The 26,289-nt window shown below is 39.7% G+C and overlaps 3 protein-coding genes across 3 annotated transcripts; all 3 read right to left on the bottom strand.

Annotated features, from left to right (window-relative positions):
• Nucleotides 1-1,620: 1,620 nt before the first annotated feature.
• LOC140948181 (uncharacterized) lies at nucleotides 1,621-3,896 on the bottom strand. Its single transcript, XM_073397403.1, has one exon. It carries the CDS (start codon nucleotides 3,655-3,657, stop codon nucleotides 2,779-2,781), a length of 879 nt encoding a protein of 292 aa, XP_073253504.1. The 5' UTR covers nucleotides 3,658-3,896; the 3' UTR covers nucleotides 1,621-2,778.
• Nucleotides 3,897-5,898: 2,002 nt separating this feature from the next.
• On the bottom strand, nucleotides 5,899-14,100 carry LOC140948864 (uncharacterized). Its single transcript, XM_073398132.1, has 8 exons — nucleotides 14,035-14,100; nucleotides 13,499-13,755; nucleotides 12,550-12,782; nucleotides 11,514-11,741; nucleotides 11,030-11,095; nucleotides 10,168-10,245; nucleotides 8,392-9,267; nucleotides 5,899-7,907 (listed from the first exon to the last, which is right to left on the bottom strand). The coding sequence occupies exons 1-8, from the start codon at nucleotides 14,098-14,100 to the stop codon at nucleotides 7,564-7,566; spliced, it is 2,148 nt and encodes a 715-aa protein (XP_073254233.1). The 3' UTR covers nucleotides 5,899-7,563.
• Nucleotides 14,101-18,522: 4,422 nt separating this feature from the next.
• Nucleotides 18,523-25,919, bottom strand: LOC140948179 (uncharacterized). The gene is made up of 5 exons (XM_073397401.1): nucleotides 25,809-25,919; nucleotides 23,652-23,812; nucleotides 22,137-23,105; nucleotides 20,159-20,294; nucleotides 18,523-19,363 (listed from the first exon to the last, which is right to left on the bottom strand). The coding sequence occupies exons 2-5, from the start codon at nucleotides 23,785-23,787 to the stop codon at nucleotides 19,165-19,167; spliced, it is 1,440 nt and encodes a 479-aa protein (XP_073253502.1). The 5' UTR covers nucleotides 23,788-23,812; nucleotides 25,809-25,919; the 3' UTR covers nucleotides 18,523-19,164.
• Nucleotides 25,920-26,289: the final 370 nt, after the last annotated feature.

The following is a 26,289-nucleotide window of genomic DNA, read 5'->3' as shown; positions in this document are numbered from 1 at the left end:
GAAAAATGGTACTTTTTCGTGCTTGAAATGAAAACTAACACGTAAATATGCACTTTGCATGGTTCTAGCCATAAAATTTTCTTTTATTGTTGAAAAGAGTTGAGAAAAGATGTATTTCCACTCAAAAATGGCTTGACCACCTGCTACTTATGACGTCATATCCTGTAACCATATAAACTGACCATCACTGCACTCCTCTCAAAATGCGAGCGAAGGGTAAACGAACAGCTACTGAAAACGTCAGAAGCTGATGGGGGTGGCAACCACCCCCCCCCCCCCCCCTTTGTACCTCCGAGGGAGAAATATTAACTTGGCTATCGCCAGCATAGAACAAGCAGTTGAGGTTATAATCTAGTATCGCATCTTGAAGAGGTGCAATATACAAAATAAATTGGTATAGGGGGACACCATACTCAAGGCATCTGGAGGAAGATGTGCTTTCAACAATAATTACTCTCTAAAAGCGACCTAACGAGTAGAAGAAAACAGTATCGACCCACGCGATAATTAAAGGAAAACAACTATCCTGTAACCTTTCTGGGGGCTTTCTCGTCACATATATATAGCCTCATAGACTCAATACAAGTAACCTTCGTTTGTGGCTGTAAACTGAAGTTTACCTGCATTGTGGGTTTCCTACACTGAACAAGTGTATTCACAAATAACCAGTCTTTTCAGTGTCTTGCACACTTCTTTTGGCGCCCATATTAGCCACCTCCACGCAGCGATATGAACTAGCAACTAGCTCTAAACAGGGAGCTCCCCACTTTTACCGCCTCCAGCTGAGTCTACAGAAAAATGTCACTGGCAGTTAATATCAACTGTTTGCGGATGGCCCTAGTGTGAATATTTCCTGTTTGGGAATTCCTTCAAACACTCTGAGCTCAATTTTCAGTGATGTTTAATGTCAGGAAGCTCTGAAGCCTTACTTCAGTGAATCGATTATGAATGTTCGAACGCAGTAGTACGGTCTGTCAGTTTTCGAGTGAACTGGTGGAAAAAAGGATTTTTTTGGTGAGAAATATTATTTTGGGATCTTAAGAGTTAAAACCATGCACCAGCAACCAAGCACCGTATCTCTTTTGAAAAGGGACAGTACCGATCGAGCCAGCAGCGACACATTCCTGACAGGACTGATCGACGTCCATGCACCTATCTAATTATATACTGCTTTAGGGTAGATTCATCTTAAAGATTTTAATTTGGTAAAGGCGTCACATTGCCCCGTCTGAGTACCTTTTTATTATTTTTATAAGCCTAAAATCAATCAAAAATCCATCGGACAAGCGAGAGACCACATATGTAGATACAGTGAATACCCGCTAATAAGAACCTGGTGGAAATTTGACAAAACCAAAAAATATAAGAACCTGTTAAGCCAAGCAAAATCAAGCAGGTTCTTATAAGCTGGTTACAGGTAAATTATGATAAACATTTTAACCAAGAAGTTTGACTTCGAGATTGCCAATTGATATTTCAAGAAAATATTGTACTAAACTGTAATTACAAAATGGAATTACTGTATAATACCTTTTAATCATAGAACGAGAACAGACTTGTAAAAAGTACAGATTGTAATTGTCTTCATAGACCTTTCATAAAAGAGCAGTGTACAGTTGTGAATAAATAATGTATATTTCCCGGGGAGTACTCCTGGGAATTCTTGGTGGGGGTGTGCCGCGCGGTTCTCCAAATCCTGACCCTATTTCAGACAAAAAAAATGCAATTTTTCACACCAGTTTTCAGACCAGCCGTTAAGGCAGAAGTATTGTTATCATTAGTTAGATTAGAAGGCAAGCAAATCAAATCCATTACAAATTCGCATTTCTCTTTCTTTCTTGCACATTTGGCATTGAAACGATAAACACGTTCATACACTCCCGTAGTTTCCTTGAAACCCATACCCCGCCATTCCAGACCAAAATGGGCAAAGTGTATATACCCGTCTTCAGACCAAAACAGCGCAGAAACCCCACCCGATGAGGGAGCAGATACCTGTGTCAGTAGCTTATATAAGTACCCCCGGGCCATATTCAAGGACCAAAGTCAAGTTTCTTTATATTTCTGGTAGTCAATAACTATATCTCCTTCACAGAAATTGAGAACCTAATTAACAACCTACTTAAGAACCTACTAAGCCAAAATTGCCAAAGCTTGCTAATAACTACCCCAAAATAAAAGAACCTTTTTTGCCAAACGTCAAACTGAATGTATAGGTTCTTACATGCGGGTGTTAACTGTATTTACCACAAATATTTACTACAGAGAGTAATAAGTGAGAACCAAGAACACTCATCCAGAACTGATGTCAGCATTAAATGTGTCAGCAGCGTACATTTATTCAGTATACAATTCAGGCAATGAAACTAGCGTTTATTGATTATTTATAACTAAAACAGTGATACGCATATACTCATCATGATCACTTCAGTCTAGTTGTTAAAAGTTCCTCTTTTAAAAGTTATCTGTTATTCACTCTGAATTTGAAAACAGGTCTAACTATGCCTCATATGCTTTTACAGGGACCTAATATGGTCTTTGGCGCTTAGTAACAGAGATCGAGGTCCGCTGTTGAAAAGTTGTTCTCGGCCAAAATTGTTCCAAGCTAAATTAGGTTTGTGAGCCATCCGATGTAGCTGTGAAATGAAGTTGTTATTTACCAACTGAAGACATAATTTCTATAGGTTTGAACCAAGAATCAAAAGCAGAAAAATAGAATAGAGCTATAAAATGTCCACGATTTTTCATAAGTCACTGCCACTTCGTTCAATGGTTCTGTTAGCGATACTTTGTTATGCGATGTTTAATTTCACCCACCACTTTCTCTACACTTACATCACCACGTATGGAATACGGAATTTGCTGAAATGCTTGGCTTTTGTTGGTCACCGACGCTCCATCACGGGGAAAATTGTGATGAAATTTCACTTCCCACTTCTTGTATCCTTCGCGGCTTGTAAATGACATCGCCATGTCATGTGTGTGGGTATCCCGAGTCATTTCCACCTCACCTCTAAGAGCGATCTCTTTCATCTTCTCAAATACTTGCCTGAGATTTTCCTGTCCACGTTCATCAGCGTACCACTGGTATGAAGATGTTTGAGCTTCCTGAACCTGTGGTTGCCGACTGTGTACCTGGTACTGCGGATAGTGTGACACAGGTAGCTGGCTCTCCCGTCCAGTTGCGGGAAATCGATGTTGTTCCCGAAGGTTTCCCTGCGGATAATTCATCGATGACACACCAAGCAGCTCCGCTTTATTGAACGGATTTTCCCCTTGCAGTGCTTCAACTCTTCCTTCCCCTTGTGACTTTCCGTCAACGAAAAGAAAAGGATAGGCCGCGTCAGTAGTCACTTCAAGAATGACAAATCTTTTTACAGGTCTGGATCCCTTGTACTTAGATAGAAGTGCTTCTCTGGTACGATGATCAGAGTTTGCTATACGCCATTCCCCGATGTGGCACAGCCTGTAATTTTTGAAAAAGAATGTTTCAACACCGTCCGAATACTGGCCACTCTTGCTCATTGCAACATGAACGACTGGGTTTCCAGTGCTGGTCCACTGGCCGTACAAACTCCCACCGGTTTCTCTCAAAGGATCGGCATCTCTCTTGAGTCTCGCGAGATCTTCCTTAAAAATATAAGTAGTAAAGGCCATCTTGTGTTCTTAAGAAAGTGAAATCACTACCGTCTCTCTGTGCGAGCGTAAAGTAGGACCAGTTGTAATCTCCACTATGGAGGCACCTTGTACTTTAAATGGCCGATATTTTAAATTGTGTTTTCTGAATATATACAGCTCTTGCAAATAAAAGCAAAAAAAGTGAAGCCCGGCTATTCAGTTTGTTCTCCTGATTCCAAGAATTGTTTTTAACTGGTGTGTGTGCTTTTTTAGAATGAGTTGGGTTCATGTTCCGTATTTTCGTGGAAAGGACGTGACCTGTTATCGATCATATGCAAATCAGTTGAAATACAGAAAAACATTTCCGGGAATTTAACCTTCGATCCATGAAGAGAAACGCACTGTTCACGGCAGTGAATAAATTTTATCATTATGTTTCCGAGCAGTTGCTGCTTGATAAGAAATTATATTCTTGCTTTTCATCTTCGCCGCTATTTCAGCAGCTTAGCCGAAATAACTTTTAACCTAATTTGAAGATCAACCGAAACATCACGCTTTGTTTTTAGACGGAGAATATTAGCAATAGAATAATAATGATAAGTAACCAAATACAGCGAAATTTAGTTTCACATTGCGGCGGTCAAGTTCGACCGAACCGACAAATTTTTAAAAAGCTAGGCGGTCGATTAGGTGGTTCCACGTAAACAGAACACCCAAACTCACTGATTTCCTCAATTTTAGATTTGTACTTCGTAATTTTATCTGAAATTTAAACAAGGAATTAAAAAGCAAAAAAAATCATGGATATTAAACAAAATGATATAAGGATCTCTTGGGAGAGGAAGACCTAAACTTCTCCAGCATTCCTTCAGCAGTTTTAGCTCACACGGCCTACGAGATGGCATAAAACTGTTGGAAATCGCCAGGTCTCCAAAACACAGTGGGGACGTTCGACGAAAGGTTGACAAATGTCATTCTTTACTGCCGCTCGTTTCAGAAGACGTTCGTAGGGCAGGAACGCTAAGCGAACCCCTAAGAACGTCTGCGTGGAAAGTAACAACAGGTCTGTATTTTACCTCTGCTTACCTCTGTACTTACGCGTGACATTATTGTTACGAAACATTGCGTGACATTCGAAAGACTGATTGAAAGTGTGCTATGTACTCACGCGACAGACGTTTTACTGTCGAAATTCCGGCAAGCGAGTTGAAAAAGATTTTCAGTTGGGTACTTAAGAGCCCATCCGAGGAAACGGGGGGAGATTTATTTGGAGTATGGAGTGATGGACAGGATGACTTAGAAAACAAGCTGTGTATATACCATGTTTCCGGACCCGGGAAATTGTGTCGACGAACGCCATTTTCATTTGATCAGGATGTTCGATATTCGAAGAAAATTGCAACATATCTAAGTCGACAACACGGTTTGGACCATGTGGCCGTTTGGCATTCTCATCAGTCGGCTTTGGATCGACCAAGCGCTCCGGATGAAGAGGCGATCTGGAACACGATGCGTTCTCTTGCGATCAACCGAATTGCCCTCTTCATTGCTAGCAGTGTAGGCAAACGGAAGGACGACGATAGTTCCTCCTTTGTCATAAACACTTTCTTATTTGAGACCCACGAGAAAAGCAATAAATGTTGGCCAGTTCTACAGGGAACTTTTCGCATTTTACGCGAGCCTAGCAAGAAAATTTGTTTCCACAGTGACGAAGAAAAAGCTTCACTTGAAGGATTGGCCGAAAATTTGGTCACTGGCAAGGACATTAATATGATTGATATCACTGTGTCAGAAACTAGTGTTATAGGATCTTTAGAAAGGCAATTATAATCACAACTAAGTTGTAAGTACGCTTACGGGCCACTGTCTTCTTCACCTTGAGCCGTCGGCATGTTGAGTGGTGAACTGGATGTCACGTGTTCAAACTCCAGTTTCGGAATATTAAAGTGGAGAGGATCTTTGGATCTGAAGTGAAAACCTTGGATCTAGAGTAAGAACATTGAATCCGGAATAAAAACTTTGGTTCCAGAGTAAAAACTTTGGATACGGTGTAATAACTTATATAAGATCCGCTGAAACTTTGGATCCGGATCCGGAGTAATAACTTTGGATCCAGAGTAATAACTTTGGATCCGGAGTAAAAACTTTGGATCCAGAGTAAAAACTTTGATCCAGAGTAGAAACTCTGGATCCAGAGTAATAAAACATCGTTGCCGAATAGTGAAATCTATGATGGCTGGATAAAAAGTTTGGATCCAAAACAAAATCTTCATTTTAATGCACTTTCTTTTTACTTTGCTTAGAATGTCACTTACGGGCCACTACAATTATCATGTCGTTATGAATAGTATTTGTAACGCGTTACTTCCCAGATCAGAACACAATCGAGGGTTTGTCAAGATCAGCATAGACAGTCACACTTGTTTATATCATACATGTAATTAAACTGAGTCTCACAGAGTGAGAGAAACAGAATAAGATTTACACAAGATGAGGCTAAGTTACTCTACGACTCTTTCAATTTCAATCCTAATGTCATTTATCGAAACTACTATTGTTTAGCACTCTCTAGAACTGCTAGGGAGCCCTTTAGTCAAATCCTATTACCCTTGGATAGTCAGCACTTTAAAATTAACACTCGATATTGTCCGAGATTTAAACAAGAAAAAAACGAAAAAAATGATAATAAACAAAATATTTCCTACCGTAAACTGCTTCCGTATTCCTTTAGCAGTTTTAACTGATCAAGCGGCCAACGAGATACGAAACAGTTTGGAAATCGCGAGAGTTTTTATTACGCGCAGGGTGAGGTTACGCGCAAGACTGCTCATGTGAATGAACCTTCTCTTTTCGCGATTCTCAAATGGAGAGATTGTTCGCAGGCTAAAAGCAAGCACAGTAACAGAGAGCTTTGGCAACGACAATGTGCAGAATCGAGTGCGATCACGGATCGGGGAAAACGTGTGCCAATAAGCTTGCATATTGTAGCCAATGCTTTTGATAAAAAAGAGAAATTCGTCAATTCAATTTAAATATTTTTTTATGCTAAAAGTGACAGCTTCCTGCAACAGGTTTTTCGCGTGCTCGCTCTCAATGCATGCACCTCTTTGCTAAATCAACTATTTCAAACTACTATCTAAAGTGAGTAGATCTCGTACTTATTCTCGTCGTCAATTTCAATAAAGCTCTACGATGAGAACATATTTTATAAGGATATATCAGTTACACCACAATATTTCGCGTTCAGTTGTCAGTTATCAATTTGCAAATGAACCGAGTGCCTAAAATAAAAGGGCTATCTTGCAAGTTCATTCCTCCATTGCGTAGTGGAGAAAGGCTATTCCAGACGGGCTGAAAAAATTAAACCAAGCCAGGCAATTAAAACAGACAAGAATTGAACGGAAACTGTCTGAACATGATTCGTAGTTCACTAGTTTTACTCTTATACCTTTTATAGTGACCATAAATATAAGTTTTACAGTTAGTTTACTAAAAGCCTTGCATTTGTTGAACATGAAGCTTTCGCTACATGAAGCATTTTTATGTCTCTAAGGTTAACACATCTTTAAGACAATTGCTTTACTCTTTCTCTACGCAAAGTTGGCGCTTTGAGTCCCATCCTTTATAACATCAAAAAATCGCAATTCTGACACAGCACATAAGCCGATGCTGTGGCACTAGCCTGTCCCGGGCCTTCATATTGCGTAGAGTGGCGGGTGGCGGAGAGATAAACTAAATCGTCCGAACTGCCTGAATGCCTGAACTAGGACATAATAGCCTCCTCGGGGAGGAACGTCCTGAACTGACCATGAGGCGTAGTCAAAACAACGACCTGGTACGAGGCACGCCTACTCTCTTTCTCATTTTTACCACTTTTCTTCCGTCTTTCCCCCGTTGTTTATCTGCTAATATCCACAGTACACACTACATAAAATTTAAAGAAACCTAAGCCTTTGCGTCAAATCTGTTGCGTTGACAAAGTGTGCAGGAGATGTGATGATTCTGAATAATGTCAATTATGTCCAATCGCTTATTAGGCTTCTCGCGAAGCATCTTCTCGAATTCCTTCAACTCAAGATCAGGATGCGAAGCTTTAATGTTATCTAAAACTCGTTCAGAGGGATTTGAACTGGCTTCGTAATCCTTCATTTTATGATCTACACGAAAATATCTGGCAGCCTCTTTATAGTCAGAACCTTTGTTCAGCTCTTTACAAATGTAATCCTTTAGGCACGTTCGCTCTCTTTCTATCAGCTTGAAGAATGAATAATCCGGCTGAGGGCAACACTCTGTGACAAAAAAGGACAAAAACAAGTAATTAAAATCAAATCAGTGCACAAATAAGAAATATCACAAAATTAAAAGGGCTCTCGCAAAAGGAGCGCGCAATCCTAATCTCCAGGTTGCTGGGGTCCGGGAAATCTTCCGACCCGCTTATATCATTACTCGGAAAGCAATCAGATCATCTGAGAGTTATTTCCCCAATATTTCTCGGTTCCAGGCAGGGGTCGTTATGAACGCGCGACATAGTAAAACTTGTCAAACTAATCAGTCATTTAGAAAGGTCTTTAAATAATTTTTTTATCCCCCAAAAAATATGGTCAATATATAACAATGTATGTTTTTTATTAAATTTTCTATCGTAGTTTGCTTCTGCAATTACTGAAATAGAAACACTTATCGGTCATTAAAACAGCCAAGTGTCAAACTCTCTAAATAGCATTTAGTTTACTTAAGTCATTTTTAGTTCAAGATAAGTCGGCATAAAATCACCTGAACAGCGGTGTTGGGCGTCCTCGCTACCTCGTTGAATGGGGCGATATATACAGTCGTTTTCCTCCTCCTTGAAGGTCCTTTTTTCTTTATCGTTGACATCGGTTGCTGTTGTATAATATCCTAGACCTCCATCCCTAGCGTGGATCAGGGTTACGTCTTCCTCCGCGCAGCCACTGTGTTTTGTAGACCTATATTCTCGATTACGAGCACAAGCCACGCCCTTCTTTGGACTAGAACTGTTTTTTCTCACCACAGGCCGTCCCTCCTTCCCTTTTCCCGCTGTTGGCAATACATTCTCCCTTTCCGCCTTATTGGAGTTTCCATTGACCTCTTTGTCGTATACTTCTACGCTGACTGGTGTCAGCGGTTCCTGGCTCTGCGCATATTCACTACTCTGATTACATATTTCTTGTTCCTCCGGAAAACTAGAATGGCTTGGAAGGGTTGGAAGGGATGGTGGAGTGGGCGTCCGTTCGCGGGAGGAAGCTGGGGACAAACAGGTCGAGGGCGCTACGCAGCGATGTGTTGGTGATCGCCCCTGGAGGGGTGTTGCACTCATGCAGGATAAGCCGGGATCAGGCGACCGTTCACGACTTGGAGGTAAGGTCGCGCTGTTTGAAAAAGACGACATGCGATCAGTTGAACTTCCAGAAAGTTGCGAGGGAGTCACACAGTTTGAAGACGAAGAGCATGTGCCGCAATAAAAATGAGATGATTGAGGACAAGAAGAACGAGACGACGTGGAAGAACTTGGAGAAATTCTGCCAGCTGAAATCTGCCTTTCTTGGTCTGGTTCCTTAGAGTAATGGAACGATTCATCTGAGATTGTTTCTGTAGAAGATGAGATCGGCACCAGTTTTTCACTGGACGTCTCTGAAAGATAGAAACCATAAATGAGTTAAGTTCATTCACTTTCATGTCGTTTACTATCTAATCCAAATGGGAAATATATGAAATTAGAACCGTGTAATGAGTAGCCTGAGAAAACAGCCGACATTTGGTGACGCTAGCACTGGTTTCCCCGCCAAATGACGTCTGAGAAACGAGCGCAGAAATTTCATACTGATGACGCGTCACTACCCAGATCTGAGTAGTGCTTCTGATTGGTTGAATCAAATTTCCTACGCGGCACGACCAATCAGAAGAACTACCCGGATCTGGGTAGTGACGCGTCATCATTATGAAATTCTGCGCTCGTTTCTCAGACGTCATTTGTCGGGGAAACCAGTGGTAACGGCGCCAAATGTCGGCTGTTTTCTCAGGCTATGTAGTGAGCAGTTTCAATATTTTGTTGAACGGTACGGATGTAATTCTTCCAAGGTTTCCTCAGATTCATCGTTCAGGGAAACTATAAAGAGAATCAGGGTCAGGTTACATAAGGTAACATACGATCAAGTGAGAAGTTAATTTCCCAAACCGGTTTTAATTCTATGCGTTCTAATAAAATTTATATTGTTCTCTTTGTGCTATCTAAACCGGTTAATATGCCTTCGGCCAAGTAATCTGTGACAACGAGGAGGGAGAAACATACGGCAGAAGAAACTGAGGTATGGTCACAAAATAGCAGAAAAACCGGGCCCTGATCAGTAATCAGTTCAGTGGTAACCAATTTGTCAACTAAAACTGACTGATTTAATCTTAGTCTTTCATCTGTATAAAAAGTTGATGAACGACCATTAATTATAACAATCTTAGAAAAGCTTAACTTGAAGCCGGAACATAGTCTATACCGACATTTGGTATGGCAAATGGCGGAGGGAATTCGAGTTCTACCTGAGTTGTCCATGGTGCATTCGCACTCTATCTGCAAGTCTTCTTTCTCCCTGGTCCCACAGTTACAGTATACGTATTCTAAGGGTTGGAAAAAAAGAAACACCAGAATGAGCCTTAAAAATCTATACAGCAGTAATCGTCACCAGTTACGAGAGTGCCAAGTTAAAATAACAGCTATTAAGGTAGCCTTAACATGCAGTCATTGTGTGCGAGCTTGCATTTCTTTACCATGTCATTGGGGAGTTTAAACAACGAAGTGTTTGAGCGACGCGCGTCAATCGGAAGTGAACTTTTTGCAATCTTGGGCAGTGATTTTGAAAAAAAAAAGATTTCCAACAGATTGCATCGATCAGAGTAAAGGTACTTAGCAATACAAATTTGGCAGCATCAAGGCATACTGAGGGCCAAGGACTTACTTCTGGTTGACCTGCACTGTTCAAAAATGTCGTTGGTTGACCTCACCTAACGTTTACGTATTCTTCACGCTTTAAGTTTCAAGTTTATGTATTCGTTATTTATTGTTTTTATCATGTTGTATCTCTGTATTTTTTGTCATTATCATTTCTGTTGTCGGTTTATTTATTACTACTTGACTAAAGGGACTCGGACGATGTTTGTCACGATCAAAAAACGTAAACTATTATTTGAAACAAGATACTCAAAACTGGAATGAGAAAAATAATGGCATCCCACCGACCAGAAAATCCATTTTTCAGTGCGTGAAAGTATATTGAAATCCACTGGATAACGGAGGCTGTTTATATTACGCGGGTGCTTAAAACTAGCCTAATTTACTATTTTAACAACTTAGGGTAAACTTGATCAATTTTATTTGTACGCTTCGGGCTCCTTATTAACTTACCTGCAGCCGGAGAAGGATACCAACGTGGAACAGGTTCTTCCCCCGGTGGAATGGGTGTGGCACCATCTGAAGACAAAAGTTAGACTGTATCACTATCGTGTGGGCATGCAAGTTTTCCGATTTGAAAGAGGCGTACTAAGTGGCTTAAGACGTTTTGGGGCTCGTCGTCCTCAGCTTGGACAGCTACTTTGTTTCTTTTCAATTTGGAACATTTATTTAAAGTAAGAAGTAATTTTTTTAGACCCGCTAGCCCTGGATTGATTGCTTTAATTTTAGGTTGAACATGTTTGCATTTGACGTAACTGCTTTATAATCTAATACTTACATTTAACAAGTAAAATAAAAAATAGTCGTATAGTCACATTTTCTTCTTGTCATTTCGCTTCACTCTTCTTTTGCCCCTCCCCTCCCCCCCCCCCCCCCCTCCAATACTGTCTGAGATCTACAACCCTATTCACCATCCTCTAAGGGGATATTTACTAACCTTCTGGGTCATTTGGTGCTGATTCTGCATAGTGACTTTCCACCACCAGTGCAGAAGTGGTTTCAAAATCGGGGCTTAACACTGCATAACTCCGGCAGCAAAAACCATGGATCCTTTGCCGGGTTTGCTTACGACACGACAAGAACGCTACTGCTCCTAGGACCACAACTGATCCTAGACAGATTAAAACAATCCAGCCTGGTTTGAGGTAGCGGTAAACGATTTTTTCTATAAAAGAGAAAAAGAAAGACCACAATGGTAAGTCAGGCAGTCATAAACAGAACATTTCTTGGTTCATGGATCAGTACGTAGGCTAAAACACACATTATCTAAGGGACTGCCAGTCCTCTTAGGCAGGTTGAGCAACGCGTTTCATGTCTAGCTCTATATTTGAAAAAAGAAGCTTCTTAACCCTGGGACGTACAAGTGGGGGTGGATGCCATTCCCCTCTCAGGCTTTTGTGAGGTTTTTCCCAGACGATCAAACATCAGCACCTGAAGTTTTCAGTGGCCGTTGTTTATCCCTCACGCGCATTTTCGGACAAGCTTAAAGATGATTAGTTACTATGGTTATGAGATATGATATCATAAGTAGCAGGTGGTCAAGCAAATTTTGAGTAAAAATGCATCTTTTTTCAACTTCTTTCAACAATTAAAGTAGTCTTGTGAATAAAGTAAAGCGTCGTACTTATTTATGTGTTATTTTACATGTCAAGCCCAAAAATTACCAATTTTCGCCGTTTTTACCTCTTTTCTAATTCTTTGTAAAATCAAAAATGGCGGCCATCTTTCGCGACGTCACAGGCCTCCAGAAGAACCACCAAAATATACCTCATCTTGTAGAGAAGATCAAAGAATTACAGTGACGGTAAAATCTTTTCGAAATACTGCAACATATGAAAAACCCTAGGTGAATGTTCCATCAACCCCTTCCCCCCCCCCCCGTACTTGTCCACGGTGAGGGTATGACTTTGTGTGTACGTCCGAGAGTTAATTTCATTATTGACAGCGCTAAATTAAAGTTACATTTATCTCACCTTTTTGTGAATGTTCTGCTTTAGAATCACGAGCATCACTGTTCTGAAATTCTGGTGTTTTGGAGGAATTTTTTGCGGTTGAAGTACTGATTGCTCCGGTCTTCTGCTCGTTTTGTGGACTGGTCATTGGCTTCTTCTTTGTCGGCATTATTGGTGTCCCTGTGGTCGTTCGCGCCGCAGTGGTCACAATGGATATTGATGGCTTGCAATCTCCATCCCTTGTCTCGTATTTCCTATAAAATAAATACAAATCGAAGCAAGGGTCAATGTCGCTCAAGGCGATAGTTTCTTCAGTTCAGTGAGACGCGAAACGACGGCTATTGCAGCGCACTTCATCACATCTTTGTCGTTTCCCCACTGAGAAAAATTAACTGTAAAACATTGACTTATTATGTTTTAAAACTTTAGCTTGATCACAAATAAAATTATGGGTTAATTTTCTCACAGCGCAAAAGATCAGAAGACAGTTATACAGCAAACTCGTTTTACAAGTAAACCTCTGTGAGAGAGACATATACATAACACAGCCGCTTATAAATGTAGTTGGTCCTTCTGTTCTTCAGTTGCCATAACGACCGGTTTCTTTAGCCGGTGCCAACTGCGCGCACCTTTATAGCCGGGGAGGACAGGGAGTCGTAGCCAAGGAGATTAGGTGGCGGAAGGGGTACGGCAGGAGGGAGAGCAAAGGGAGGGAGGAGGAAACTCTAATAGAGTGGGAAGTTGGAGGAATAGGGGGAAAACACGCAAAAAAACTAATTGCTTTTAAAATATTTCGCAACCGAAAAAGGGCTAAAGGGAGGAAAGCTAACAAAAAGGGGTGGGAGCCGGGAATGCAAGTTAAGGGGGGCGGGAGATTTGGATCCTCTGTTCCTCCCCAACCCCTCCCCCAACCCGCTCAATCTTTATAGAAGCCGTTGACTGGATCAATGAGCTATGTAAAAGTTCTTACCCTTTGGGACATTTGCAGACAGCGTTGCTTTTAACAGTACAGGGCTTGTCTTCAATCTTGTCTATGGCTTCACACGACTGACAAGTTTCACAATTACGACGACCTTCCTTGCCGTCGTTGTAATTAAGGCCACTTATACAGGGCTCACACCTACACTTTTTGGCGATTCCTTTTCCAGCGGGACAAGCTGAGCATTTAACGCATCTCCCTATTGTGCTGTTGTAAGACTCGTCATAGTTACAGTCATGAGGCTGTGCCTATAAAAGAGAAAACACCAGGTAATGCACTGCGGGGGTCGAGACCTTTACCGCGCGTGTGCGTCACTATGACGGGGATCACTTTCACTCAAAAGAATCAGTAAAGTTAAAATACGGAGCCACGTTCTCAGTATACTCTGTTTCGCTCGGTAGTCAAAAAAAAAAAAAATGGAGGAATCTATGGTTAGAGATCACTGTAAAACGGACCGATACGATATTCGCATTTAATACTGGTTGCTTGAATCGAATTCTTTACGTTTCATACATACCGATACGTACAGTTTCATCTAGTTTCGTAACACTTTGAAAATCCAATTCTGCGCTTTCGTCGATATTGCAATGCATTATTCTAGCGGAGCGGAAAATAATAGGGAAAGTGCACTTAATTAAAAATCAAGGGCGCGTCCAGTCTCGCTTACTGTCCAAGCTGTCTTAAAGCCAATATCATTTCAGCCTTCTTAGCTGCTGCCCCGTTATTATTTAGTAAACTTAACTACCCACACCCTAACACGTAATCCTCGGCGGCGTAATTCTTAGCTTGAAACCAAAGAGTCGTTAGATTTATTATTACTTTGTTATCATCTGCTGATCTTACGAGTCCATTGTAGGAAGATCAGGACTCAATCAACCAAAGTCCCCCCAACTCAGGAGTCACTCAACCAAAGTCCCCCCAACCCCTCCCCCCCCCGAAACGCTCATTGTCAATGTTAATGACTTCCTTGGCAATGTGAATAGGAACTTGACAAGCTTATTCCGTGTCAGATTTTCCCTTTAGTTTTCTTTGTTAGAGGATGAAATTGTCAAGATAAACAGAAGTATATTAATCTTCTTTTATAATAGGGCTCAGTATTTATGTAAAACTCGCTTGGTTTTTATCCTGCTGGCGATTTCGGAGAAATGGACGTAATGATAAAGGATAAGTATTAAAATATAATCAGTTAAGGACAAGTTTTACGAAAACGAACTGAGGGCTTAGGTAATGGTCCTCACCTAACGTAGAACCATGAAAGAGCCACTTGATGGACTCATTCATTAAAAAAAAGCAGGTGTTAAACATGGCTTAAACTGTGAGATATCTTTGTACTAAATTCAGTTTAAGTGCCTTAACCTTAGTTTCTGGCTACAATTCAACTTAAATCTTCAAGCGACATAGTAATTTTATAAAAGAATTCTAAAACAAAGACAACATACGAAGCATTAATTTTGTTTAATGTTTTAGATTTTAAATTTAAGACGGGTGAAATCTCAAAGGGTATATCAAAAAACATAAAAGAAAAACGAAATTTAGAATTCAATTTTAGGATCCCCTATTTGTAACAACATCGAACTCCACTCCAAAATCGGACACGGTAATCCATAATTTGTGATATAAATCCACATTAAAGCAGAGCAAATTCTTGACCACATGAAATAATATCACGGCCAAGGTGAAGTACAAACTATAATGTAAAGATACTGTTTTTCAAATAAATCGTACTTACATCAGTGCAGACAAAAAGGACAAGAAAAACGGTGCAGATGCTAATCTCCTTCATAGCTTCTGGCTGCAAATGCTTAAATTGGAGCGCTGGATGAGTGAGACCTTACTTTATGTGTAAACCAAGGCACTGTCGCCAAGAAATGAAGAGCGGATATAAAAAAACGTTGTAGTTACTTCCTTTATGTGGGGGAGTTTTCGAAACTAATTTTAAGTACGCAGTCACGAGGTCATCATAGAGTAAATATAGTAGATGGAACAAACTTTGTTTTTCTGTTTATAATGTTGTATATGCGTCACAGTTCGGTATTGAATTTAATGATATTTCCTTCCATTAAGAATATTATATTCGAACACCCACGTCATTATTTCAAACAACTTTAAAATGGCCTTAAAGTAGTTATCATTGTCCCGGGACGTTTCTTGCACCCTAGCAGCTGTTTCAGTCGCGTACAACGAATGTTACAGCAACGTTGTAGACTGGTTGTAGATTTAAAACAGGGGACTTCCGGGTTTTTAACTTCCGCTAACCACTAAAATATTGCATTTGCTGCTACAGTGGAGCAAACAAGAGCAAACTGGAACCAGCTGAAACGAGATTTTATCGTAAATGTAGCCTACGCTACATCTGTCAGTTTTAAGTTTGTATTTCGATTTCCTTTGAATAGTTCTCTTAGCTTTGTCTCAATTAAAACTGGATTAAATCCTCCAATAGAGGTGACTCACATGGTCATGCAAGAATGTCTTTTCACAGGAAGTACAGTACGTCTGCAGATATAAAAAGAAATTACATTAGCATAAAATAGCGTTGGCTTCTTCCTACGCGTGGCATTTTCGCCCACCGTGGAAAAATTCACTCCACAAGAAAAATATTTTATCAATGTAACTTCAAGAAACCGAAGCTCTGACAGAAATTATAAGTTGATTGTTAAGAACAAGTACTGTAATTATATTTTACCTTTCGCTTTCATGGCTTGGCAAGTGGCTCTTGTGACTGTCAAATTTCCTTGTTCCTTTTGTTTATAACAGATATTCATGTCAGGGCAGATGAAAGAAAACGTGCGGTTGGTGGTTATTACTTGTGTGCACGTTTTCACCGAAACTGAAAATTAAATAATTCACTTATGTATGCATCAACTGTTTTGATTATTTTAAAATTCGCCCCCACCTAGATAAAAGCGTTCTTTATACGAGAAATTCACATTGGTATTCGTTTTACTTCTGAATTAAACACACTGTCACTTATATTAGCTGTATGCTACCACTGAGCGCTTTTTCACGGCTAATCCGTGCATAATATTGCAGAGTGTGGCAGAGCCAGCTTAAATACTCGTTTCTCGCGATTTTGCTCTTGAAAGGTGCGGTTTTCGGTTTCATATTGCTAAACAGTGTTGACTTTTCAAATCAATCATGGTTCGGTTTCCAGTTACATTGTATTATTTGTTTCTTGAAAGATTATAACTTGAAATTATCTGATAGTTATTGTTATTATCTCAGTGGGGCCCTGAATGGGATCGGGACAAGGTATAGCGGAAACATTTGAGCTATTTAACAATTATTCCATGAGTGCACGTTGGATATGAGATAACCAACGAGGCGCTATAATAATGTTATATCCAACAGGCGCGAGTGGAATAATTGTTTTATCAAAAACGGCGCGGCACAAAATATCAAGAAATCTTCCCGACTTTATTTGTAAAAACAGGCGATTTTCAACTTGTTTTTAATTTTGAGCAAACGCGTTCAGCTACCATATTTGGAGAACATGGCATAATGGCTCATATACCATGATGGCTAAGCCAATCAGTCCAATGATTCATTTTTTAATAACAGCTAATAGCCCAAATGCTTCGGCTACTTATACCTACTTATCAGAAATAATAAAGGGGTCATTCATTTTATCATTAATTAATTTATTTATAAGTGTAAATAATTTTAAATAACTGACGTAACTTGCTTTTATTATCCACATTAGTTTATTTATCTATTTATTTATAAATTAAATGATTTTAGATAACTGACATGGCTGAAAACAAGCGGGTTCTAAGACTTCTACCAACTTTTATCATTCATTCGAAACATTCTCCGTTATCTGGTTCCCTGACTTACCCTTGATAACCAGCTATAATGTTGACCAAATTTGGAAGAAGTCTGCCAGCTATACGACTTACGTCAATTAGCCATTTTCTAACGAGCAGGTGACTGCAGGGAACGAATGCCTAATATCGTTGAACCAGACAACTGAAGGGGCATTCAAATACTAAGTATATCCAGTTTACTAAAAATTCATACAGTTTTTGCTTTAAACACAAAGATATATACTACACTATAAAAAATCTGTTATACAAGGCAGGTTTGTAGTATTGCAAGGATATGAGGGAAACGTGGCCTCCTATCCACACAAAGATCTTCTGATCTCTTTCATAATGAAAATTTATTTTAAATATTTAAGTCGTCACAGTGGAGATATGGAAGCTCCCTTTTGACGTTAGCATGTTTTTAGCCTGGGAAAATGTTAAATGAATTTGATCAGAAAACAATATGGTTCGATTTGGCTGAAGTATGATATGAAGAATTACACAGATCGAGGAGGAGGAGAATATTATTTGATAACAAGTATTCTTCCAACAAGAACACTTTGGCGGTAGTCAGTTGCTATAGTCACGAGATGTGACGTCATAAGTGTCATAGGGTCAACCATTTTGGCTCTTTTGGCCAGTTTAGTACAAAAAATTACACTGGAAAAAAGGTTCAAAGCAGTAAAATGTTATCACATATTTTTCACCTCAAGTATGCAAAAGTTTTAAGTTTGTAAGTGTCAAGATTGAATTTTAATTCTTAGCAAATTTAATAGCTACCATAAACAATAGTTATATCAGTCATCTTGCATAGCTCGGCCGACCTGCCTCATACCCAGGCGCGTTCTAGAGGATCGAGTTCGAGAGTTCCAGGAGCGATTTTGTTTCCCCTCAAGGCTTCATGGGAAAGGCCCACCCTTCCCAGCTTCCTTTCCGTTCCTGTGGCCCATTACGCGATACCTCCTTGATCGCTCGCAGTTGAGTTCTCAAGAGATAGGAACGAGGTAGTCGGCCAAAAAAAGTATAAATTTAGAATTAACAGAGGAGATTCTTGATACGGTTAAACTGAAGTATTCAAAATAGCTCATGCACGTTAAACGTGCCTATGGTTATATAAACTTGACGTTTCGCATGCTAGTCAACAAACAATTTCGAAAGTGATCTATGCCGTCACAGATTATGACGAGATTATTTATACAAAATTACAAGGGATCTTGGAAATGAGATTGAGAATTCAAATGTATGTTGAATAGCATATGAAACGTCAAGTTTATATCAAAACACGAAAGTTCACAATTTATCACCGCTATTTGTATTTTACTTTTACAGTCATATCTCTCCCAACGGAGACCTCTATAAGACGGACACTTCGGTAAACCGGAAACCAAGAGTGGGTCCCTGCCTTTCTTAACTCCTTTAAGTGTCACTATCTATAAAACGGACATCACTCTAAGATCGTACATATAGTGCAAGTCCCGAAGGCGTCCGTGTTATGGAGAGTTGACTGTAGTTAACTATTACGGTCATGCTCTGTAGGGCTCCGAATTCCTTTATAATTAGTTCTTTCGATAGCCCGTGAGACGCCCAAAAGGTGGAGGCTTTCCCTTCCTTTAAACCCCTATTAAGCGGCCATCCTTGGGGTAACGGCAAGTGGCTGCCTAACGGATGTTTGTCATAAATTAGCATAATCGGAGTTAGCAGAACATCGCTAAATTCTTAAACAAATGCACCATCTGTTGTCAACTTCTATCGTGGATTGTATTCTTTTTCTTTATATTTTTTTAAAATACAGCCAACTGGCCGCTAAATAGCTAGGTGATCGCTTGATGGAGGTTCAACTGTATTTCTCGTTGGTCATAACCGGGAGTCTTCATTTTCCGTCCATGTTAGACTCAGATTTGAAGGGTGAAGGCTAGGGATGGAGAAAAGTGATGACTTGACTGAAACACACTCCAGTCCTCGGTCAGGTTGATCTTCCATCATTTCATCGATGTGAGCCATGAATGAGTTGGCGTAACGCAAAATGGGCTTTCTGCTGTTTCGCCTCCTTAATCTGGAAGTTAGACAAAATTATTTAACTTTTATTGCTGGTTTTTACGTGAAGTCATCAAAACGTACTCAAGCAAAATAAAAGAATTATGGATCCCCCTTAGGTTTTGTTTGCTCTTGATTTGAGCAACTAAAAGCTTATATTTTTACAAATTTTCTCTTCCAAAGGGTCCTTCGTTTTGTGGTAAGGTACGTTAATGGAGGAAGCTGTCATTTAGGTTAAAAAAGTGGCTAATATTTTGGGAGATTTTGCTGAGGTCTTTGCTATCTGATTAGTTATATAGTTCTTGTATTAGAATTAATGTTTATGAGTTCCTTCCGTTGTCTGTTTCCATCTTTTGGTTTCCGGTCGCCATGTTGGTGCCCAGTCAGTAGACACCAACATGTCCAACATGGCGTCTCACAAATCTCTATCATACATTTGGGTAAATCGTTTCACCGAATTTGTCGCGTATGAAAAATTGCACTGACCTGAATCTTGGTGAGGGTCTTTGCGTATTTACCTCTTTTCATTTCTCAGGTTCTGGATTAGACAGTCAGAGACAGTCATTTTAACTTTTGATGACGCGAAAGAAAAATCCTGCCGAAACATGTTATGATAAAGCGTATCTAGTGTCCTGGTTGACTACCGAGAGAATCTGGTATCTTGCCCTCCTCGAATTCTCGATTTCCTACCCCTTTGGCGCGGCAAGACTTTGCTTGCAACTTTCGTTTTGTTTTGTTTGTTTCGCTTATCTGTTCTAACAGTAGAAGCGAATAACCTTACGTGCACCAGTTTAGTTATAACATGAATACGTACCTATAAGTTAAGATAACTCCTAACAGGATTAAAATTGCCACCGCTCCTGCTGTCAAACCAATAATGACTTGATGCTGCTGCTGCTGCTGCTCTGACATTGCTGAAAGGTTTTCCATATTTGGACTCGATCCTTCCACTGTTCGTATCAAAATAAGAGTGCACTTAATTAATCATCCTTCACACTCATTAATGACATTTTCGTATATAATTGTAGACTTAAAAGAGACCTCAAATTGTTATTATTATTATTATTATTATTACTATTATTAATATTTATTAATATCAGAGAGCCGTTGAATTATACCGAGCTGGAGTAGTATCTGAGCGAAACTATATTGATGTCTATCATAAGAACGATTATTAATACTTCTTTTTAAATGCTTAAATGGTACGGGACTTACTCATATTGGAAGCCTTTTTAAATATAGGCATACACCGTATGGGCTAAGAGGCAAGGGCTTGAAAAAAAATATATTTGGAATTACCTAACTTTAGTCATAAATTTAAGAAGAATTCTTTCACTTATTCATCAACTAAGTTATGGAACAGTTTGCCCTCTCAAGTGCGTCTTTCAAGTGATGCTAATGACTTCAAAAGTAAACTGCACGATTGCAGCTTTTTAGAAAGTGTCTTATAGTGTACGATTGTAGCTTTTTAGTATTATAGTTTTCAAGTCATGTTTTTAGTACATGGCTTTTTATTAGGTTTTAGCATTTTTATATTTTATGTTTTTATTACTAAGTTTTTAATATTTATTGAGTTGTTTTTAAAATTGAATAATATTATAACATAGCTGTAATTATTATAGATTTTATTTGTACACGTTACTATTTTGAACGAGTTTTCTAGCTCCTCGACGTAACGAGTCAATGATTGATTGATGATTGATTGATTGATGCGGAAGGCACAGAATACAATGGGTAACGTTACGTCACACTTGATTGTAGGCAATGTCTGACTCAACAATTTTCCCTAAATTAATGTGTTTTAAGACAAATTTGGAAAATGTGTCTTTGGACAAATTAGTTTAAGAGATAAACCTCATGTTAGATAATCTAAGACCGTCTTACACGGGGCGAGCATTAGGTTTTATCTGTTAGGGTTGATTTCCAGTGTGGCGTAATTTTTACGTGCGTACGTGCGTAAAATTTACGTTCGCAAATAAAATAGAGGCAATGCATGAAAGGTCGCTCGTAAGCGTAAAATTTGAACCTCGCTCAACTTCTCGTTTAAGCTCAGCACTTTTTATCTTGCTTCCATTGTATTTACGTGATTAAAATTTACGTGCGTTAACGTGCGTAGCCAAAAACGCGTAAGTGGAAATCAACCTTTAGACTAAATAAAACCCACACAATAGGTCCTTCGCACTAAGAGGTCATGTGACATCACTTTTATGAAAATAAAAGTTATATGATATTGCCTTAGAAAAACGATTAGTGGGTCATATCTTAAACAAAATAATATTGATTTGGTTTTTCAAACCGGAACCATTCTCTGAAAATGAGTCAAGAGTATGCCCTCTAACATGGCGGCCAATACAAATCATACTACTTTGTTGAAAAATCAAAGTGCCATAAAATATCTCCCTTAAATGCGTTTTCTCTCAAATTTAGGGTGTAAGATAATTTTTATGTGCTCCGTCAATTTTTGGTATCAGCAAGATTCCAACTCAATGTTTAAAGGAAGCATTGGTCACGTGACCTCTTAGTGCAAGTAGCCTATAACAACTCTGTGGATTCCGGATTCCAGTTACACACTGGGTTCCAGATTCTCTACCAGTGCCACTTAAATTCCACATTCTAATTGTTAGCGGGATTCCAGATTCTTTGAGTTAAATAATGGATTCCAAAGCCCGGGATTCCGGATTCGACAAGCCAAAATTTTCGAGGATGCCGGAGTCTAAATTCCCTAACATGGGACGATATTGTTGCCTAGTTACACCTCAAATGCACGCATACAAACAAGAGGTATGAACTACCTGTGCAGAGTTGTCCATCACCAGCGAATCCAGGTATGCACTGGCAGATAAAAGAACCATCGACTTTAGTGCAAATGGCATTTGGACGACATTCCGGAAAGCAGCCATTGATTGGAACACAGTTACCAAGTTTTTCATCGCAAACGCATTCGTACGAGCCAGGTGTGTTGCGACATGTTCGATTTTTGCTGCAAGGGTGAGCGTTAAAGGTGCATTCATTAATATCAGAGCAACTGAAACCATCTCCAGTGTATCCTGGCAGACAATTACAGTGATATGAACCGTCCGAGTTGATGCATGAAGACTTCGTATCACAGTTATGTACGTTGAGCTCGCATTCGTTGACGTCCACGCATCCACTTACATTAGCGGCAAAACCCAGCTTACAGACTGGGCTGCAAGAGAAAGAGCCAACCAAATTAACACAAGATGTCTGATTTCCACAATATTGCTCTTTCAGAAGACATTCGTCGATTTCATTGCAGTCAAAACCGTTTCCTGTGAATCCATTCTGGCAAGTGCAATTAAACGATCCTGGAAAATTCACACAATTCCCATTCGAGTGACAGCTGTAATTCTGCGAAGAACATTCGTCGATGTCTGTGCAGTTGAGCCCATTTCCGTAGAAACCCTGATTGCATTTGCAATCATAGGAACCAGCGGTGTTTCTGCACGAGGCATGCTCATGACAGTTGTGAGTTTCGCTTGCGCACTCGTCGACATCATGACATGACTTCTCATTTCCTGTAAAACCCGCTGAACAACTGCACCTGTATGAGCCGGGTGTATTGAGGCAGTTTGCTGCACTGCTACAAAGATGTGTACCAAAGGAACATTCATTTATATCGCTACAGTCAAAACCGTTCCCACTGAATCCTGAGTTGCACACGCAGCGAAATGAACCCGCTTTGGTGATGCACGAAGCGTTTAAATGGCAGAGGTTGTTGTTGCCGAAAGAACACTCGTCTCCTTAAACAAAAATATAATATGATAATTAAGCGGTCTTAAGCTTACGTTCGGAAGTTTATTAGTTTGGTTGACTGACTGAACTGCCCTGTAATTTACCACAGGCATACCAAGCTCAATATGTGAGCGCATGCGTCTGCTAAAAAAATAAAAACAAAAATAGATATTACTTTTGCTGTGGTTTGTGTTCTCTGTCATTTTTGAAGCAATTTGAGCTTGTTTTACTTTCCTATCTTAAAATTTGGTTAAGATGGCTGGATAATTGTGGCCTCGTTTTATCTTCCTTATCTGTTTTTGTTTGTTTTGTTTTTGTTTTTGTTTTTTTACCTCATGATTAGTTGTTTTCGACTTAGTCTCTGTCCAAAAAAAGGAAAAAAAATGTAAAATCCAACTAAAATAAACAAACAACTTATTGGCCAATATCCTCCCATATCCTCACGCTTTTGGTAAATAACGTAATATGTACGTTGCACAAGACAAGTGCGCCCCTGTTAAGTCTGTCTATCTTAAAGTTTTAACCTTTTCTTTTTCTTCACTTGTATGACATACCTGCATTGATATTCGAGAACAGCAAGCATGGCAATGAAATATTCCAAAGAGCAAGGAAGAGCCACCGAGGACAGGGCATAATTTGAACGGAACGACGCTGCCAGTCGTCAATGTAAGCCAACAAGTCATGCCGCATAACTTAAAAAAAGCATCACTGGTTCCTAAAAGAGAGACGGATTGTAAAAAAATAAATAAATAAATAACACTTTTTCTCAAAGGAAATTCCAAACTTGGAAGCACTATCTCCTGGTTTATTCAGTCTGTATAAACGTAGGCGAAAACAAACGCTCCGAGAGAATGGGAATGCTTTACTGCATTTTGTGAGACTTCAGCTGTGACACCTGAAAAATTGAGCAGGCTTTTGGCAGCTAGTCATTCACGTGGTACGAGGTCGCCAAGCAGGAGAACAAGGGACGCAGTGGGACAAGACAAAAAAAGCAAGGGAAAATATAACTACCATTTTAACTGATGTAAACCTTCTTTTGTCTTGTCTCGGTGAGTCCTGTAAACTTGTTCTCCACCATTGCGGTTTTGTACCACGTAAATGACTAGCAAAGAGCCTGCTATCCGGATAGCGGGACTTCCCGCCTAACTCAGGGAAAGGCGAAATGACCATCCACTCAAAAAAGTCTGGCCGTGCCACTAACTATCGCTTTTCGAACCGTTTGTGATGAGGGGAGATATCGATGAATTACTTACAGTGCGATAACGGCCGTTAGCGCTGACGTTTGATCTCAATGTCGGTCATAGATTCGCTCGTTGGTTTAATCACAACAACAGCAACGAGCTTTAATTGCATGACCTTACATGTACATACTATTACAGTATTGCGAAAGCAATTTTAAGAACCAAAATTACATCAAAGGGCAATTAAGTTACTTTGGTAATAAGCACAGTTTCATTGTTCATTCAGTCATTATTCCTTTATCTATCCTTCCATTCTTAAGAGGCTACTCAAATAATGAGGAGAAAGCCAAGTCGTGCCAAGTTGGGTAACCGACATCAATTTCCCTAAAAGTTTATCCACTGTCACAAATAAGCTGTTTCAGCTTTCACTTAATCTTCTTGAAAGGTTAGTTTTAAAACTGGGAAATAAAAACACTAGAACGTGACCATGTAGAATGCAAAACAGTCGGTTTTTTCTTTAGCTTTCCGTTTTCCGCCTCGCTCCAGACCTTTTGTTTGACTGTTCGCGTGAACTGGAATACGCAAAAATACGGACTGTTTTGCAGTTAAGTGACCACGCTTCTTTTCGAGATCGTTTGAGGAACATATTTAAGGCACGCCTGAGGTGGCCGGGGGGCGTGACTGAGTTGTGCAACCCTGCCCTTGAAACCCCAGTGCATCCTGTTTCTATTTACTGTTTCAAACATTGTAGCTGATCGTTTCCGCAGGAGGAATTCGAAACCGGTCTGAATCCACGCTTTGTAAAAATTTTTCTAATAATCTGTTAATTTCCTGCAGACTTCAAATTGAGCCTGTCATCATCATTTGTTGTCATAATAGTTATTGTTTTCACCTGTTTATTAGCTTCCAGTCTTTTTCTAGATGTTTAAAATTTTACTGTAACCTTTTTAACCGTCACCTCTGAAGATGTAAGTTGTTACATACGGAACGTCAAGTCTTCAAAATCTTAGTTTTTTGCAACATGCGTTGTTTTATCATGTTTGTCACGGCAGTTTGTATTTTATTTTTGATGAAACAATCAGTTATATCATACTTAAGTATACTGGAGCGAGAGTCCTTTCTCATTCACCATGATAGCGACTACGAGAGCAAACGGTTTTGCAAACATTTTCTATTAAATTTCTCTACATTAAAATTTGCGCCAATTCATTTCCGCCTGTTGCTTTGCATTTGACCTCGCGATGGTGGAGGTACAAACTAATCACGCACATTGAACGGGTTAAAAAATTCTTTAGATCCTTGATACATTTATTTGAACATTGGCTAACAAAAAAGAAAAAGATTTCGTGTCTCTCTCGTGCGTTAATTTCTGCCTGAGGATTTCAAAGCTTAATTTAATCGGTTACATGGAAATGACAAAACCCTTATAACGTAAAATACTGCCGCACATGCACTGCTGTCGTTGTTACCAGAGGAAGCAAACCACCGGACCTCCTGTTTATTTTGAATATTGTACTCTTACAAACTTACCTAACTTGTGGATAGCAACAAGCACAACTGGTTCTCCACGCGCGGTTAATTGTAAGAAAACATATTAGTTTGGAAAGTCTCACGTCAAAACCTGGAAGGAAATGATGTGTGTGAGGTAATTCCCTGTGGAAAAGGTAAGATGATACCCAGAAAATAAACGTGATCGATTTCGAATTGTAGCTTGTACCCACTCCTTCTCTCGTGGATTATTGCCTCGACGGACTGTAGGGATGAGGGGGCTCTTTCGTCCAGTTGTTACTCGTTGCAATTCTTGGTGGTCTTGCAACGCCCAGTTTTCCAAGTCCTGATCCTTCAGTTCATTCAAAGAAATGCTACTTTCCACACTCATTTTCAGACCTGCCGTCTAAAAGATGGAATTTGAAGAGGTCTGTTTGGCGGTAGGCAAAATCTGTACCCGTTTCAGGGATGAAACAACTCAAAACCTAGCTAGCGCTATGATATGCAACAGGGAGAACACTAA

This window comes from Porites lutea, chromosome 9 (assembly GCF_958299795.1).
Source record: "Porites lutea chromosome 9, jaPorLute2.1, whole genome shotgun sequence".
NCBI classification, from domain to species: domain Eukaryota; kingdom Metazoa; phylum Cnidaria; class Anthozoa; order Scleractinia; family Poritidae; genus Porites; species Porites lutea.
Note: the sequence above shows the minus strand (reverse complement) of the source record. Positions and strands in the feature narration are given on the sequence as shown.